The 17,772-nt window shown below is 49.0% G+C and overlaps 1 protein-coding gene across 9 annotated transcripts in view; it reads left to right on the plus strand.

Annotated features, from left to right (window-relative positions):
- EPN2 (epsin 2) overlaps nt 1-17,772 on the plus strand; it is an 80,352-nt gene that overhangs the window by 25,198 nt on the left and 37,382 nt on the right. For 3 of the 9 annotated variants that reach the window (XM_070482275.1, XM_070482279.1, XM_070482278.1), the window contains exon 2: nt 12,004-12,765. The exons of 1 other annotated variant lie outside the window; for it this stretch is intronic. In XM_070482275.1, coding sequence (XP_070338376.1) covers nt 12,171-12,765 — 595 coding nt within the window. In that variant the 5' untranslated portion in view covers nt 12,004-12,170. Of the gene's footprint in view, nt 1-6,721; nt 6,868-9,488; nt 9,714-11,655; nt 11,767-12,003; nt 12,766-14,737; nt 14,909-17,772 lie in introns of those variants that run through there. 5 more of the 9 variants (XM_044746070.2, XM_070482274.1, XM_044746073.2 and 2 more) reach the window with 4 other exon arrangements.

A 17,772-nucleotide genomic window follows, 5' to 3' on the forward strand; every position in this document is an offset into this window, starting at 1 on the left:
TTTTAAAAATAGTTTTGGAGTCTCTGTGGTATTTCAGACTTCCACCTTGCCTGATTTCATTGTATTGCCAATCTGTAAAAGCGCACACATTTCAAGGTTAAGCTTTCTTGAAGAGCATTAAAGCCATTTTCCTTTTGCTGACTGTGCTGGAAGGAGCTGGGAACGCCAGGCTCTGATCCTGGTAAGCGCTAAACCACTCTGGGCCTTGGTGTCTGCATGGGACCAGTTCTGAGGCCCTTCCAGTTCCAGCGTCTTTGCCCCTGATCGCTTGGCGTGGTGAGCTTCCTGGGGAAGGATCTCCTCTGGCCAGCTGAACTGCCGTAGGAAAATAGTTGCTTCTCTGCCATCTTCTGACCCCTTAAACATCTAGACAAGAGGGGCCTTTCTAGGCCTGCAGATTCAGCAAGAGAAATTCATTGTTCTCATGACTTTGAGCACTAGATTTGTCTGAAGTCAAATGGAGTAAGAATAGGGATTAAGAGAATGGGATCAAAAGCTGGAGGTCTGGGTTCAGATCCTCATCCTGCCACTTGCTGGCACTGTAGCTTGGGCCAGTTATGTAACCTCTCTGTGCCTCAACTTCGTCTATAAAATGAGGATGGGGCCAGCCCTGTGGCACAGCGGTTAAGTTCGCACATTCTGCTTCGGTGGCCTGGGGTTCGTGGTTCGGATCCCAGGTATGGACCTACATACTGTTTGTCAAGCCATGCTGTGGCAGGCGTCTCACATATAAAGTGGAGGAAGATGGGCATGGTTAGCTCAGGGCCAGTTTTCCTCAGCAAAAAGAGGAGGATTGGCAGCAGATGTTAGCTCAGGGCTGATCTTCCTCAAAAAAAAAAAATAATAATAATAGTCATAAAATAAAATGAGGATAATAATAATAATAATAACTCCCTGTAGCATTCTTAGGAAGATTCAGTGAGTAGATGTGTGTGACATCCTTAGAACGTGCCTGGCGTATAGTCAGAGTTCAGTTAGTATGCATAGATTCTATTTAGAGAGCCTCTTTTCCTGTTACTATTCTTAGTTTATTCTATTATGATTACTAGTATCAAAGAGTTAGCACATCCGAGACCTTTCTTCTAAGTACCAGCTGCAAAGGAGAAGAGCAGGCACTGGTCACTGTGTCTGACAGGTTGTCTGTATGGTCAGGAAGGAGATGCTTGTGGATAAGAGTGCCTACCAAACCGCTAGGTGGTTTCAGCCCAGCATGTTTGTCACGGAGGTGCTTCTGTGGGCTCTCATCTTCTGCCTTGGAAGTCCTCGTAGAGTGGGCCTCAGGGACATGCTGAGAAACATCTTTATAGACGTTCTCACTTTGGCACGGCCGGAGAGGAAGCAGATATTTGGGCACCTATTATTTGCTGTCCCTCTCTAGGCACCTCCTCACAGCAACCCTGAGCAGCAGCTGTCGGTACCTGCATTTGAGAGGTGGAGACATAGAGGCTCAGGAGAGCACATCAGCTTGCCTCAGGTCACCCAGCTGGAAAGGCAGAATGTGGATCCATGTGGTCAGAATAAGGAATATCCATTTTCTTTCTTTCTTTGTTTTTTTGAGGAAGATGAGCCCTGAGCTAACATCTGTGCCAACCTTCCTCTATTTCATATGCGGGATGCCATCACAGCGTGGCTTGATGAGTGGTATGTAGGTCTGTGCCCAGGATCTGAACCTGAGAACCCTGGGCCACCCAAGCAGAGTGTGTGAACTTAACCACTACGCCACCAGGCCAGCCCCAAGAAATATCCATTTTAGCACTTGCATGCTGCCCAAGGCTGGCTGGCTTTGCTCCTGAGCCCAGGCTCTCGAGCACATTGAGTCGTGTCTGCCCTGAGACACATGTGTTGCCCTGTGGGGCCCAGGCTTCAGTGGTGGCTGTTCATGCATTGTGGTGAGCATTCATTAAGCACCAGGTATGACAGTTCCTGTCTTCAAACAGTTCATCGTTGGGCAGGCAGTCAGTAATTGGCGTATAGCAGCTGTTTTGTTTTTCTTTTTCTTTTTTTTTTAATTTTTTTAATTAATGTTATGATAGATTACAACCTTGTGAGATTTCAGTTGTACATTTTTGTTAGTCATGTTGTGGGTACACCACTTCCCCCTTTGTGCCCTCCCCCCACCACCCCTTTTCCCTGGTAACCACGGATCAGATCTCCTTGTCAATATACTAACTGCCACCTATGAGTGGAGTCATATAGAGTTCGTCTTTCTCTGACTGGCTTATTTCGCTTAACATAATACTCTCGAGGTCCATCCATGTTGCTGTGAATGGGCCAATTTTGTCTTTTTTTATGGCTGAGTAGTATTCCATTGTGTATATATACCACATCTTCTTTATCCAATCATCAGTTTCTGGGCATGTAGGTTGGTTCCACGTCTTGGCTATTGTAAATAATGCTGCGATGAACATAGGGGTGCAAGGGACTCTTGGGATTTCTGATTTCAGGTTCTTAGGATAGATACCCAGTAATGGGATGGCTGGGTCATAGGGTATTTCAATTTTTAACTTTTTGAGAAATCTCCATACTGTTTTCCATAGTGGCTGTACCAGTTTGCATTCCCACCAACAGTGTATGAGGGTTCCTTTTTCTCCACAACCGCTCCAACATTTGTCGCTCTTGGTTTTGGATGTTTTTGCCAATCTAGCGGGTGTAAGGTGATATCTTAGTGTAGTTTTGCTTTGCATTTCCCTGATGATTAGCGATGATGAACATCTTTTCATGTGTCTATTGGCCATATTCATATCTTCTTTTGAGAAATGTCTGTTCATGTCCTCTGCCCTATAGCAGCTGTTTTTAACTCAAGTGATAGAGCCCAAAAGGGAAACAGAAACTGAGAGAATAGCTCCCAAACTCTTAATTCTGGTGGTCTGAGTAGATGGGATTAGGGATGATTTTTTAAAATTTTCTTATTTTTTGCCTTTGTGTTCATTCACTCATCAAATGTTTATTGAGCACTCACTGTGTGCCAGGCTGTGTTCTAGGCACTGAGGAGATAGCAGTGAAGACAGGCAGGGCCCTGCTTTCATAGACGGCATGAGGGGCATAGGAGATAAACAAACAAACAGGTGCATAGGCAAGAAAATGTGCCATAGAGAGAGGGTCTCTGCCGAAAATGAAAACTGGTGACTTGATAGAGTGACTGGTGGTTCTGAGGAGGTGATGTTTAAACTGTGGTCTAAAATGACAAGAAAGAGCAGTCTAGTGACAGTCATGGGGAAGGATGGCAGGCAGAGGAGACAGCAGGTTGGTAGAGTGGGAGGCAAGGGCCAGTTTGGCACATGAGTTTCTCTGAGGTGACAGCAGATTGTTTCAGTAATAAGGAAGAGACTGGAAAAGAGAGTGCAGCACGTGAATGGCACATAAAGAATTAACCTTCAGGACGTGGCCTTCCCCAGGGCCCAAATGTAGGATAACTTGGCATATCCTTTAACCTAGTGCTGAGGTGAGCCTGTCCTCTGGTCTCTGGCAGCCCCATCCCATGCTATTAGGGTGGGGTAGGGACCAAGGTCCCCCCTGTGAGTTGTCTGGCCAGCAGGCATCAGCCACCACTACCTGAAGTCCATAGAAGTAACTCCCTTAAGTGCCTGCGGAAATCTGCCTTGTTCTTCACTGCCACCGTGGACAGAGTCAGACATGACCTCCCACAACTGCTGGTTCAAGGGCAGAGGTGAGGAAACCACTCATTTTTGTCGTGGCTTTGGTTTGTGCCTACACAATGTGGAAATACCTGTTCCTTAGCCTCAGAGTTCCTCTTGGCAAGCATCTTGAGTTCCTTTTGAGAAAAGTCTTAGGTCACTGCTGTGCCTCAGACCAGGTCTGTGGGGTCCTGGCCACAAGATCCATGGCTCACCCTCCCTTTGCTGCCACTCTCTCCCTGGCTCCTGAGAGATGGCGACAGCCCAGCACTTAGCGCCACCGCAGCAACCAGCCAGCTCTAAATTAAGCATGAAATCATGGGAATTCTAAATTTTCCCATGCAGCTCTGCATTTTTTTCAAATGTCTCAAGCTGGAAAATTGTACTGATCAAATGGTAATCCATAGCTGGGCCTGCCCCATGGGGTGGGGTGGATATGTGAAGCCGTCAAATGCCCCCATTCTGTGGTTCCCAGTCTTTGGGTGGCATTGCCATCTGCCGTTAGTGGGTATTTCTAGTAGCAGAGTCACAGCGTGTCGGAAATGGAGACTCTGGCCCAGGGGTCACACACAAGCTGCCTTCCTTGGAGGAAGGAAGAGTTCTGAGGGCTGCTCTTTGTACTTCCAAAGGCCTACGGGAAGCCCTACCCTTTTGCCGACCATGGAACCCCACAGGCCAAGAGAAACATCCACTGCTAGGCTTGTGGCTGGAATTCTAGCCCTTCAGTCACTGACTTGTGGCTAAGGCTGGTCGCAAGCTTGAGCTCCCCTGTGACGCCATAGAGATGGCAGGAAATTGAGCCATTTGTTAGAAAGGGAGCCTTGGGACTTGAAGATTTTGGGGAGAGCGACTGGTCTATCCCATCATTTTAGAAGCAAGGAGTCTGGTCACTGGCTTGCCTGGTGCTGCAGAGTGGTCACGGTGCTGGATCCAGATCTCTGGTTTCCCAGCTCCTGATTCTGTGCGCTCTACCACACCACTCTGTTTGCTTTTCGGCATGACTTTTTAAGAATGCTGTCCGTGATTAAACTAGTTTGAGGAGTAGAAGAGAGGTGGGGGAGCATTAAGAATTCTCTTTTTCCTTTCCACGTTTCTGCATGCCCTAGGTCCACTTGCCAGGGTGTTTGATTGATCCTCGACCCTGTGAGGGAGGTGCAGCTTGTCACACCCCCGCTTCCTGGATCAGGGAGTGAGGCTAAGTGACCATGTCAGATGGCCAGGGTGCAGCCAGAATGGCCAGAACCCTGTTTCCTAACGTGGGTCCTTGCTTCACACAATCTTTAAAAATGACTGCATTTCAGCACCTATGTAATCTGCACCCACAGGCCGCTCTTCCCAGAGACTAAATGCTCAGGGCACATAGGTAAAGAAAAAGGAAATTCCTCATGTCTGTTTTCAGTACTTGATTTCTGCTTTTAGAAAAATTAAGGACACATAAAGTCATGGGAGGCTGTCTGACATCTGATTGGAGCTCTCCTGTGCTTGTTCCAGTGACTGTCAGATCCTGGGGGAGCTCCCCGGGTGGCTCTCTGCAGGAGGCCCTCCTGCCTCTCCTGAAGGGCCTTGTTGGCCAGCATGGGGGCGGGGCCTTCTCCCCATTTGGTGGGAGGTTTGCTGACTTTCCTCCCCTAGAAGGGAGAGAGGAGAGTGCATGGGCAGTTTAACTTTACCTGCTTTATCATCTAGAGGTCATCTAAAACGTTTGTTTCCCTCGAAATTCTTTAAGTATGTGAATCCAAGTTTTTTTCTAAGCTGCTTTTTGGATAGTGATATAAAATTTGACTGCTCTACCCAACAAGCATTCATTGGCATACTTCCAGCCCATGTTCAGTTAGTGAAGAGGACATTTCTTTTTTGGGCTGTAACTCACTGTTTTTCTGGTGTTTATAAAGTAAAGGGTTTTTTCCCTTTTCACTTCTCCCCTCTGCGTGAGCAGTAGTTCTTAGGCTCTAAGTTATTGCTGGCTTGGCTGATGCAGTCATAATAGTCCTTTCTCTTTAGGCTGAAATGATTACTGTGGAAAAGAATGTGGCACTGTCCATATTGTCCTAACTGGACCGTTGTCTTCTGGAGAGCCAGCTCAGTTTGGTCACATGAGCTGCGGTCTCAGCCACCCCTTTACTGAGCCTCCTTGTGATGGCTGTGGTACCCTTTTCCCCAGTAGGAAGATGGAGATATTTCCAAACTCATGGTCCGTACGCACAGGGAAACTAGAGCCAGCTAATCAAGGCTTGCAAAGTAGTTCACACACTTAGTGTTTGTGTGAATCATACGGTGACCCCCTGGCACTCACTTCAGGATGCCTAGAAATCACTATGGGGGCTTGTACAGGCGTCACATCCCCTCAGGGCTGCCCCCAATTTACTGTGTGTCTGGAGTTTTGAACAGTCTGCCCAGGAGATTCTGGTTTATATACCCTTCCCACAGCTCTTCCTGTCATCTGCTTTGAGAAAAATGGAGTACATGTGAAGTCGCTGGAGACTGCCGGACATGGATAGATTGAGCTGCTGTCTGGAGTGAAGATCTTCAATTCGCCCAGTACTGTTTGTTGATTTTGCATGGATTGTCGCAGGCAGCGTTGGTTGACCTGTGACTGTTAGGTTTTGGGAGGAGGGAGAGACAATTGTTGCTGTTCCCTTATAGCTGGTCTTGATCCCTGATAATGATCCCTGATCCCTGAAAAGCCACTATCAAAATCGCCTTAGGGATTTGGTGAGGGATTTGGGGTAGACTACGATGGATAGGACCTGGCCCCCACGCCTTGCTGTCACAGAAGCACAGTGGCTGAGAGACTCATGGCTTTGACCAGGGACCCGCCTGGGCTGCTGGGAACCATGGGAAGCCTCCTCTTCTCCTATGACTGGGAACTCTAGGTTTGGAAGGAATGTCCCCACCCAGCTCTGCAGGCCCTTAGAGCACATTTTTATGGAATTTTTCTTGCCTCCAGGGGCATCACTCTAGCCTTGGAATTTTTTGTTTGTTTAGGTTTTTTCTATTTGCTGTTTTCTTCAATCTATTTCCAGTCTCCACTGTGTTTCGAATTTTGATTGTGTTTCAAATACGCCAGAATTTTTCTTCCCCAGCTTGTCCCCTGCAGATGTAGTGATCCAGCTGTTACTCTGTTGTCACCATTATAAGCCACTCTCGACAAAGAGCGATGATCCCAGGCTTTGACTGGGGTGCCTGCATTTTGAGGAGTGATGAGCCTCCCTGGGAAGGACGCAGCTCCTTGGTGAGCCTGGGGCTGTGGGTCAGGCGTGAGTGAGGAGAGCCTGGTTGGTGTCCCTGCACTTCTACCTGAGGCTCTGCGTAGGCCCAGGCTCTATATGTTTGTTGTTTGGCTGTTGCCGGCTTTCTTCCTCTCAGGGTACTTGTTGCACGGGGCTTGCTGTTGCAAATGACAAAAGCACACACTGCTGTGGGTTACAGAATGACCGCATTGGCTCATGCAGCTGAGGAGTGCAGAGGGTAAATGGCTTCAGGCGTAGGTGGACCTAGAGGTTCAAATGATGTCCTGTCTTGCTCCTTCGCCATCTCTTGGCTCCTTGCTTGCTTCTCTGTAGGCTTCAGACTCAGGTAAACCCTGGCTCTGTGGTGGCTTCCAGCCCCTTACCAACCTTGCTGCTTTCCCAGTAGTTTCAGGGCCCGTCCAGAGAGGTCTCTGGTGGCCCGGTCTGGATTGTCCACCGCCCCTGATCTAGCCACCATGGCTGGGGGCCCATGGTGCTCTGATTAACTGGACCTGGGCTGGGCTGGGCCTACTCCTGGCCGCTCCCCCCACCAACGACGGAGGCTCTTTCTGAGATAAGGGGATATGGGTATTGCACAGGCAGAAACAATGATGGACATGAAATATTCTTTGGCTTAAAGAACTTTCCCTAGTACTGGGGACTGACTGTAGAAAAGTGAGAGTCCCCTTTCATACTGAACAGGCTGGCTTTGATGTGGAGTCTCGGAAGCTCCCAAAGGCCTTTTGGAAGTCCCAACAGAAATGTATATTGGCCACGGTGAGACTTTCCAGGCCAGCTGATATGTTCAGTTTCTTTGCCCGTGGTTTGATTTTATCGACTCGGTATGGCTACCAGTGGTTTTCTCATGTGCATCAGAAACACTGATTCTTTTTTCTTTTTAATTTTTTTTTTTTAAAGATTGGCAGCTGAGCTAACATCTGTTGCCAATCTTTTTTTTTGCTTCCTTCTTCTTCTCCTCCTCCCCAAAGCACCCCAGTACCTAGTTTCACATTCTAGCTGTAGGTCCTTGTGGTTGTGCTATGTGGGACGCCACCTCAGCATGGCTTGATAAGCAGTGCCATGTCTGCACCCAGGATCCAAACCGGCAAACCCCTGGGCCGCTGAAGTGGAGCGCGAGAACTCAACCACTCGGCTACAGGGCTGGCCCCAGAAACCTTGATTCTTAACAAAGTGAATTTTTAATTAGTACAGTTTCAAAACAGGCTCTTCAAGGCTGAGGCTGGAGTGGGGAGGTATGGTGGAGGTTGTGGTGGTTGGGAGCCCCTGCTCACCTCATTCAGGAAAATAAGTGGATGTCCTCTGGCTCCTGTTCCAGCTGCTTTGGCAGGTGCAGAAAGATTTGTTTGCCTTGAATAGTAAATCTCAACTTGAAGTCTTTTTGCTGTTTCCATTCAAAAATATTTAAAGTTGTACCGATTATACAAACTCATGTGCTTCATTTACCACTTACCGTAAAGTAGTTCTAAGTAATATCTGGCAGTAGAACTAGATTTCTAAAGGCATTTCTAGTTACTGATGTTCTAATGGTGTTTGTCCCTTTAGCTGTCAGTGTTTAGCTTTTGAAAACGAGTCCTCCTACTTTTTTTTTTGGCTATCTTGGTCTAAACCTTTAACAAAGTTTGTTTTTCCTCCCTATTTTGACAACCCGCTCCTGCCCCTCACCCACTGTCTTCCCCATATCTGGCTTAGAGGTCCTTAATAAATGATTGGATGTTTGTGAACTGACCACAGTTCCCCAGACTTGAGTGAAGAGCCCAGAAGGTAACAAATGCTCCTGTTTTAGTTGCTTTTGCATGTGCATTAGTTCAGGCTCAGCAAGCTGGAAGCGGAAGAAAACTGGCAAATTGAGAAGGAAAGTTTGGAAAGTGGAGCGTGCAAACTATTCAAAAAGGAGTGAGAACGAAACAAAACTCAGGTTCTAGAAATAACAGGATGTCTACTTGAGGATGGTGTGTGTTTGGGGCTTGCTTTTAGGAGGGAGCACCTGGTGGATTTTTGCTGGGAGGGGAAAGGTTTAAGTGTTTACAGCCAAATCCTGAGGTTGAGGGGGAGAGGTTTAAAATGGGAAAAGCTAGGTCTGAGGTCCACATAGGCAGGCGCAACTGAGCCACAGAGGTCCACATCTTTAAGTGGAGCAACCTGGGACATCTTGTGCCCAGGCTAGCACTGCTGTGGTTTTGCAGCCCACCCTCCTGTGGCCAGGTTCTCTCATGGCTGGAATTGGCAGTTCCCGTCTGCAAAGTCTGAGGTGAGGTGTGTAACTCAGTTGACTTTGAAAATGGTTTCTCGAAGGCACGTTTGCTGTCCTTTGTCCTGTCAGGAATTTCTCATTCTCAGATCTCACCCTTCTCACCATTTGCCTGTCCTGAAAGCTGTTCTTGTCTATAGCTTTTAAGAAAATAGCAGGCAGCCATTCAAATTAATATAGACTTTACATATCTTTTCTGACTATAACAAATATTTCATTAGCTTTTTCCTTCTTGAAGCCTAAATGTTTCAAAGAGACTGCCAACAGATATCTTTACAAGTTGAGCCTGTTAGAGAAAGCCCCCACCTTGGTCTACAGCCCCTCTTTCTAAATTGTTTGGCATTCCTTTCCCAGCCTTTGCCCAGAGGTACCTGGGCCCTCGCTCGCAGAAATTGCTGCCTTTTCTTTGCCACCGAAGACCTAGAAGGCTCAGTGGGTGCCCTCGCTGGGCCTCACGGCTTCTCCTCTGCTTCTCCCTTCGGAGGACACCGAGTCCAGCTGTTCTGGTCCACTCCCCAAGGCAGCCAGACTAGAGGAGGGGCAGCAGAGCCTAGCACGTGATTTCTCCCTCAGGAAATGGTGGGTTTTGTCATTATATTTTCAACTGTTTGAGGCCTTTTTACCAGGACCATTTGCTCTCTTGCTTAATCGATGCTGCTTCCTGACCTGGAGGAAGGTGCCCCAGGGTTTCTTCAGTGTTGGATCCCAGCTCTCCCTGCTTCTCCAAGAAGCAGGACAGTCACACCTGCTGTGCATCAAATGGAATGCCAAATGGAAGTGCCTGGTGGTCCCTGGCACATCGTAGGGCCCCTGGGCATTGTGTCCATCCAAATGTTACTACTGATTTTGACAAGTATTTGCACTTTAAGTTGGGAGATGCTCATTAAAAATCAAAGTGTTCTTTTTTCCTTTTCAAGGCGCATCCCACCTCTGCTAGCAGTGAATGAAAAACCTAATTAAATTGAATGTGTGGGTCACTGTGAAAGTTTTTATCCCTGGTCCTTCTACAGCTTTGGAGGATTTGTGAGAGCTGGCCAGATCAGTGGAGAGGCAGAATAGGCCTGCCTTCAGCTGAAGCCCCTCCTGTGGTTTCAGCTGGAGGCAGAGTTCTTGGCGTATTTGAGGGTGGAGAGAAGGCCCTTTTTGGCTGGAGCACATGTATTGATTGTCACCACGATGAAATTTTATGAGCTGCCTTTTTCTTATTTGTATGGGTACATGTGATGAGTGATCATTGCGTTTCTTGTTGCTTTTCCTGCTCCTGACACCTTTTTTTTACTTTTTCTTTTGATGTGTCCGTTGCCTGTCTGAGGCTATATGTGAGGAAGGTGGGAGCTGTCCGTTGTTTTTCTAGCAGAAGCAGCGCAGCAGCTTGGAGAGTAAGGACCCCTGCAAGAGGAGAGAGGACGGTCCTAGCTGGTTGACCTTAGTCAGCTGACCTCATAACTCCAGGCCTCAAGTTCCTCATCTGTACCGTGGGAAGAATAATCATTCCCCAGAAGGTTTCGTAAGCGTTACGTGGGACAGCCTGGCGTGAGGCTGCCACAGCTCCTTCACAGGCCAGACGAGCCCAGCAGGCAATAGCTGGGGATGTGGGTGGGGGATGGTAGGACAGTGGGTAGTGTGGCCAGACCCCAGCTGTGCTGCTCTGTCTTCGGCAGTCCCTGGCGTCTTCTGGGCATGTTTTCTCACTTTGAGGAATAACCTGTGTCACCACTTCCCTTCCACCTGCTCAGGTCTCCTCAGCTTTGAAGACCATACTGAGGGTTATTTCTGGCAGAAAGTGCTTTTTGTGCCTGTGTTTGCAATTCCAACAGCCAGCTAGGTTGGTTGTTCTAGCTTTGCATCCTTAGATCCCCTGTGCTCACCTCTGTCCCCTGCCAGACTGTGGCCTTCCTGAGGACAGGGACACAGTTTTTAATCTGTTTCATAAATCTATTCAGTAACATTTATATCTGTGTCAGGCACAGCGCTAGGTGCTGGGTGCTCATTGGTAAGCAAGCCATATGGGGGTCCCCAAACTCGTGGAGCAGAGCCCACTCTTGGAGACGTGGACTTCACTTGAGCTCGGACAGTGTTTCTGCTCTGGAGAGATGGGTAGATGTGTTCGTGCTTGTAGGGCTGAGTGGACCAGCTAATGTGTAACCCTGAGCCTCAGTTTTCTCCTCTGTGAAATGAGGGGATTGGGCCAGAACCAGATTATTTCTAAGGGTGTGTGATACAGCTCAGGCCAGATGCTGGAGACTTTTTTGAAAGCCCAGTGGAGGGCCTTAGCCGTGCTCTAGAAGAATAGTTGGAAACTTTTACAAAAAGTCAGGAGAAAAGCAGTGCTCACAGAGAATTCCCTGGGCAGCTAGAATCTTAGAATCATGGTGGACCAAAGCCCAAGGTGAAGCAATTTTAAAGGTGTAGATAGGCACTTTTGGGTTACGATATACTGAAATGAGAGGCTTTCTTGCTCCCAGAGGTAATGTAAAATCTGTCAGGACTGACCTTTCCAAACTTTATGATTCTTTTGTAGCTGGCTTTTGCCACGCAGTGAAAATACAATCCATAGAAGAGCCATTCCAGAGGAAGTGTTTTGAAAACAGAACAATAGTCATACTGTTTACTTCTCTTCCAAAGGCTTAAAGTTGAGTTTAAATTTTATTTACTTTTAAAATTTTATTCATTATTAACTTGTAATATTGAGCTTATCTTAGTCTTGAAAGAAAGTTGGACTCTCTCTCATCCTAGGGAGGCTGGAGTGTGTTCACTCACTGCCCCTTGACAGACCTCAATGCCTCTGTTCACAAAATGTCTAAGCCAGAGCCTCCTTCTGTCTTGGAGGAGCTGATGGCGCAGTGAGTGCTTCTCTTTCTTTCTCTAGGTCATGGCTTCCGGCTTCCTGGACCTGAGGCTCCCACGGAGGAAATGACTGTCAGGGATCTTGCTCCAGATGTGTTAGAGACTGAACTTTGCATGGTGTGATCTTGCCCAGGACAGGAAATTTTCTCTCTTTGAAGGGCTTTACATTTGTAACAAAGAAAATTAAAGATGACGACCTCGTCTATCAGACGCCAGATGAAAAACATTGTGAACAATTACTCAGAAGCTGAAATAAAAGTCCGAGAAGCCACTTCCAATGACCCGTGGGGCCCTTCCAGCTCTCTGATGACTGAGATCGCTGACCTGACCTACAATGTGGTGGCCTTCTCAGAGATCATGAGCATGGTGTGGAAGCGGCTCAATGACCATGGCAAGAACTGGCGGCATGTGTACAAGGCGCTGACGCTGCTGGACTACCTCATCAAGACCGGCTCCGAGCGCGTGGCCCAGCAGTGCCGCGAGAACATCTTCGCCATCCAGACCCTGAAGGACTTCCAGTATATCGACCGTGATGGCAAGGACCAGGGCATCAACGTGCGTGAGAAGTCAAAGCAGCTGGTGGCCCTCCTCAAGGATGAGGAGCGTCTGAAGGCTGAGAGGGCCCAGGCTCTCAAAACCAAAGAGCGCATGGCCCAGGTCGCCACCGGCATGGGCAGCAACCAGATCACCTTCGGCCGTGGCTCCAGCCAGCCCAACCTCTCCACCAGCTACTCGGAGCAGGAGTATGGCAAGGCTGGGGGCTCGCCGGCCTCCTACCATGGCTGTGAGTAGTGGAAGCGCTCCCCTGCCCCTTGCCAGAGTGCGCTGGGTACAGATGCAACAGCGCTTGGCCACGGCTAGCGTGGGTGCCCTTGGGCTGAGCGAGATCTTACATCTATCCTCTGTTCCCAGCTTTTGGCAGCCCAGACAACAATGCTCTTGGGCTACATCGAGTTACAGTTACTAAGGGGCTTTCAGCCCCTCGGCTGCTCTGGTTTGAGGGTCTTGAGAGTCTCTCGCTACTGTGTGATCTGGTTCTGTACACCTGGGCAGGGCTGGCCCCTGGGGAAAAGGCAGGCCTAGGGGCAGATCTTGTCTGCTTCCTCCTCATGGAAGGGCTGGAGCCAAGGGATTGGCCTGCTGCACAAACAGTGGGGAGTTGACTGTATTTGGTAGTTAGGAGGAAACGAATGCTCTTTCTGGATAGTCTTGTTTCTTTCATCTCACATTAAGTGGTTTTCTAATGACTGGGCTGCAGGTCTCCTGACTGGCTCAGTGTATTTTCTCAGCATCAAGGAGGGTAAGATGGTATGTCTCTGTCTCACGTGAAGAAGGAGAAGGCAAAAACCTCTGCAGGTGTCAGTGTGGGCAAGGCCTCCTTTCCCAACATGCGGATGAAAGTTCTTGGTTATTTGGTGGCATGGGTGGTCTATGCTAGGTGTGCTGCTCTGTTTTCTCGTTTTGCATCTCGGATTACTTGGGTCTTTGCCCAACGTTCAGAAGAGATTTCAGGGAACAGAAGTGGAGTTCAGGGCGTGATGGAAGCTGGTCTCTGTGAGCTGTGTTGGCATCCTGGCCATTCACTGAAAGTGGTCCCAGGAATGGCACCCCTCTACTTTCACAGTATGGTGTTGAGATAGGTAGTCCTGGTGGCCTGCAGGGGTTGGGTGGGGTGGGTGATGCAGAAATTGTATCTTCTGGCTGTAATAAAAACAGAAGTTCAAGTCCCCATACCCTTTCTTTTTGGAATCAGTAACACTATGTCAGCATAACAGAAAACTTTTTTCTTTCTTTTTTTAAAGGACATTGTTTGTAGTTTGGCAAACCCCTGTCAACCCTTGCTTAGTCAGTGCTTCTGTTACCAGACCACTTACTCAGGTTTCCTGCTTTTGCAGGTTTCAATTTGATTTTGTACTGCCACCAGCAGTATTTGTACTGCAGCATTTTGAGAAATGTGTCAAATAGGAGATTTGCATAGTAAAGTCAGAGTCCGTACCCCCCCACCCCGGGAATTCTAAATTATTATCAAGCTTGGAGAGATTAGTGTTTTATTGTCCTACTTCTAGTTATTGTTGTTTTCCCCACTTAGTTTGAACTGTTCCACTTAAGCAAAGGTTGTGACCTTAATGAAACCACTCGGAACAAATGGAGCCCGTGTCTCCAGAGGTCTCCCTATGGGCTAGGTTTCATCAGAAAGTGAAGGTTGCCCTTTAAGAAATGAAGTTGTTGTTTTTCTCTCAAGGATCCTCGTTCCATCCTCCAGAAAGGCCCTCTGAATTGAGTTGGTCTCAAGCCACCTTGACTTCCACTTTGGGAAGTGACTGTGGCTGTACTATATGGCCATGGGAGCTGTTCTTCTCTCGACATGTGTTTTGCAGTCATTATTCTCAAGAAGCCAGAGGATAGAAAGTGAGGAGCTGAAATAGCGTCCATCTCATCAATAGTCTGTGGGACGTTCCGGTGCTAGGAGAGGCGGTGAAGGTGCAGGAGCTTGGGGGTCTGGGTCGGGCACCCAGTCACACGTCCTGCCAGCCTTCCACTGGCCTGATCGATGCTGCCATGCTCCCAGCTCTAACAGCTTCTGGTTCCCTCAGACGTTGAGCTTCAGCTTCATGTTCAGGTTAGAATGTGGTCAGCTGGCTATTCACCATCTCTCAGCCTATGGGGCGTTGGCCTCACCCGCACCTCTGCCGCTCCCTCTCCCTCTAATGGCATGTCTTTCTCTGTGTGTATGTGTGTGTGTCCCTGCCCGACAGCACCCGAGGCCTCACTGTGCCCCCAGCACCGCACAGCAGCCCCGCTGGGTCAGAGTGAGGAGCTGCAGCCACTGAGCCAGCGCCACCCCTTCCTGCCGCACCTGGGGCTGGCCTCCCGCCCAAATGGCGACTGGTCCCAGCCCTGCCTCACTTGTGACCGCGCAGCCCGAGGTGGGACGGCGGTTTGCTTTTCTCCTTCCTAGAAATGCTGGGCTGCTTGCTGGGGGTGAGCTTGTTGTGTCAGTACAGCCAACTCTCTCCCTGTCTCCTTCTGGGCCTCATGGTCCAACCTCCAGTGGCCCCAGGGCCCCTGTCTTCCTCCCTCCCTAGGAGCTCATGGCCTAGCCATGCTCCCCTCACGCCATCACACGTCACTGCCAGAAGTTCTGCTGAAGGGTTAATGGGGGAGCTGCTGTTTGGGGGAGGCATGGGGTGATTGTCCCCATGCCCTGAAAACTGAAGGGGCTCCACTGTCTGCCAGACCCAGGCGTGGTGGAGGACTGAGCCAGAAACATGCGGTTTAAATCTCGCAGCGCTGGGCAGCCCTGAGGGCCTCAGGGGACAGTTGCTGGAGGCCACCGTCCTTGATGCAGTGACAATACCTCGCTGAGGACAGGATGGGCTTGTTTTTGCTTCTCAATTAACTGCCGTCCTTCCTGAAATCCCCATCACCGTGGTAAACAGAGAGTTAGCTGTACTGTCAATTCTAGGTCACAGTGTTTGAAGATACCTAATTGAATGGGTAACTGAAAATGGGGCTTCTCTTTTGACTAATTAATAATGTATCCTGGTCAGTCTACAACTGTTGCAGATTAAACTGAAAACAGATTTTTCACTGTTGCCTATGAGAAAATGCTCTCAGTCTAATCTACCTTCAGTCCCAAGTGGGGCCCCGCCACAGAGCAGAAAGCCACCTGCTCTCTTCTGCTCTTACTAGAAGGGGCACCAGCGGAGAGCCTTTTTGCGACTTCCCGATAAGGTGGCCAGCCTTTATCCAGCCCTGGAAACGGTTACTGTTCATTCATGCCTCATTAATATTACAGCTTGTCTGACTTGGGGATTTGTGTGATCACTCTGTTTAGCTCTGGGAGATTTTCCTTCATCCTCCTTTAACGGTTTATACAGGATTTTGTAAGGAGGGCCAGCTTTGCACCTCAGAGAATGCAAAAGGTCAAAGTGTGTTTGAAGGATCACCCAAAGGCATTTGAGTTACATGCCCGTTTCTCCCAGCAGATCTTCAGGGCCTCTTCCCGCAGGTTCCCAGTGATCCCCAGAATTCCGGGAGCTCCCTTTTTGTTTTTCCCATGTTCTCCCTATCCAGTAACTGCTAAGGTCTGTTTTGAGTCTGGGTGATTAACTGTGTTCACCTGGCCCTCTAGCTTTCCTGGTGGCAGGCAGGCTTTCCTGAGACATTTGTATGTTAAAATCAGGCTGAGCCGCCTCAGCAGTGCTGCCTGCTGCTCCCACTGTGGCCAGGACCAGGTGCCCTGCCTAAGCAGGTCGGTCTTGGTCTGTCTTGCCCATTCAGTTCCCTCTGCTTGGCTGCCTCCCCTACACACACACATCTGACAAGTTGCTCAAGATATAGACCCCATGTGGATTTCTTTTCTCCTTCAGCTCTGGTAGAAATTAAGGATAAAAATGAGTTTTGGGTCTTTTGGGAGAATTTCTCCTGGCCCAAATGAGTTTTGGACAAACAGGTGTCACACGGTGTCATGTTTCATCCTGTAACCTTTTCGTGTGTGCATTCTTCTCCATATCTCACACCCTCCCCATCATGGGGAGCTGTCTGGGGGCAGGACCTGTCCCATGACTCCTTTCTGTTTTTTTCTTAGCACCTAACAAAGTATTAAGTGTAAGGTAGGTTCTTAATATGTGCACATCTGGGGCTGGTCTGGTTGCGCAGTGGTTAAGTTTGCACGCTCCACTTTGGTGGCCCAGGGCTTGCCGGTTTGGATCCCAGGTGTGGACCTACCCACCACTTATCAAGCTGTGCTGTGGCAGGCGTCCCACATATAAAGTAGAGGAAGATGGGCATGGATGTTAGTTCAGGGCCAGTCTTCCTCAGCAAAAAAGAGGAGGATTGGCAGTGGATATTGGCTCAGGGCTAATCTTCCTCAAAAAAAAAAAAAGTGCACATCTGCAGATTTGCTTTGAAGATACCAGCTTGGAATCCAGCAGAGGAGAAGTCAGTCAGACTGACACCAGCCATTCAGAAAATGGTCTCGTGAAATTCATGCTATGGTTCAGGGGAGACATTTGTGAGGGGCACACTTAGGACCCCAGAACCTGCAGGGGAGGCGTGGTGGGCACAGGTGCAGACTCAGGGTAGGGGGCGAGTGGAGGCAGATGGCTGAGAAGGCCCTGGCCCCTTTATGGGGGAGCAGGCCTGGCCGGGAGGTTATGACCCGCAGTGTGCATGAGGTTTGAGAAGAGCTTCCTTTGACGTAGCGTACCCATTTGATCCTCCCTGTGCCTCCTCCGTCCCTCTCACTTCCACATACATCTGTGGATCTGACCTTGGAAGCCTCTCAGATTCTGTCCTTCATCTCTACTTGCATGGCCTCAATTCAGTGCCAGCTTTCTGATTGGCTTCCTGGCTATTAGGCTCTCCCATTCTTATCTACCCTCCATCTTTATGAATGATACCCTGAGCCCAGGGCTCAGAAAGCTCCTCTAGCTCCCAGCAGTCCCTGCACTGTTCACCCCAGAGCCTTTGACATGGCGGACAGCTCCCTTCCCTGCTGGTCCTTGGTTCTCTGCCAGCTCAGGGCTGTGAAGTCTGCCTCGGGGCACTGCTTTTGGGTTCGCTCTGTGAAGCCTGCCCTGGCTCCGCTCTGGCTCCCACATTCCCTTGTTCACTCTACAAGTGTGTGTTGAGTTCCCATTGTGTGCCAGCACTGTGCTAAGCACAAAGCAGAGCCCCCTGCCACTACTAATGGGAAGAGAGATAATAGATGTGGGGCATTATACAGCATGTAATGTAATGAGTGCTCTAGCAGACAGCAAACAAAAACCAGGACAACCCAGCTGAG

Source organism: Equus asinus, chromosome 13, assembly GCF_041296235.1.
Source record: "Equus asinus isolate D_3611 breed Donkey chromosome 13, EquAss-T2T_v2, whole genome shotgun sequence".
In the NCBI taxonomy this organism is placed as follows: domain Eukaryota; kingdom Metazoa; phylum Chordata; class Mammalia; order Perissodactyla; family Equidae; genus Equus; species Equus asinus.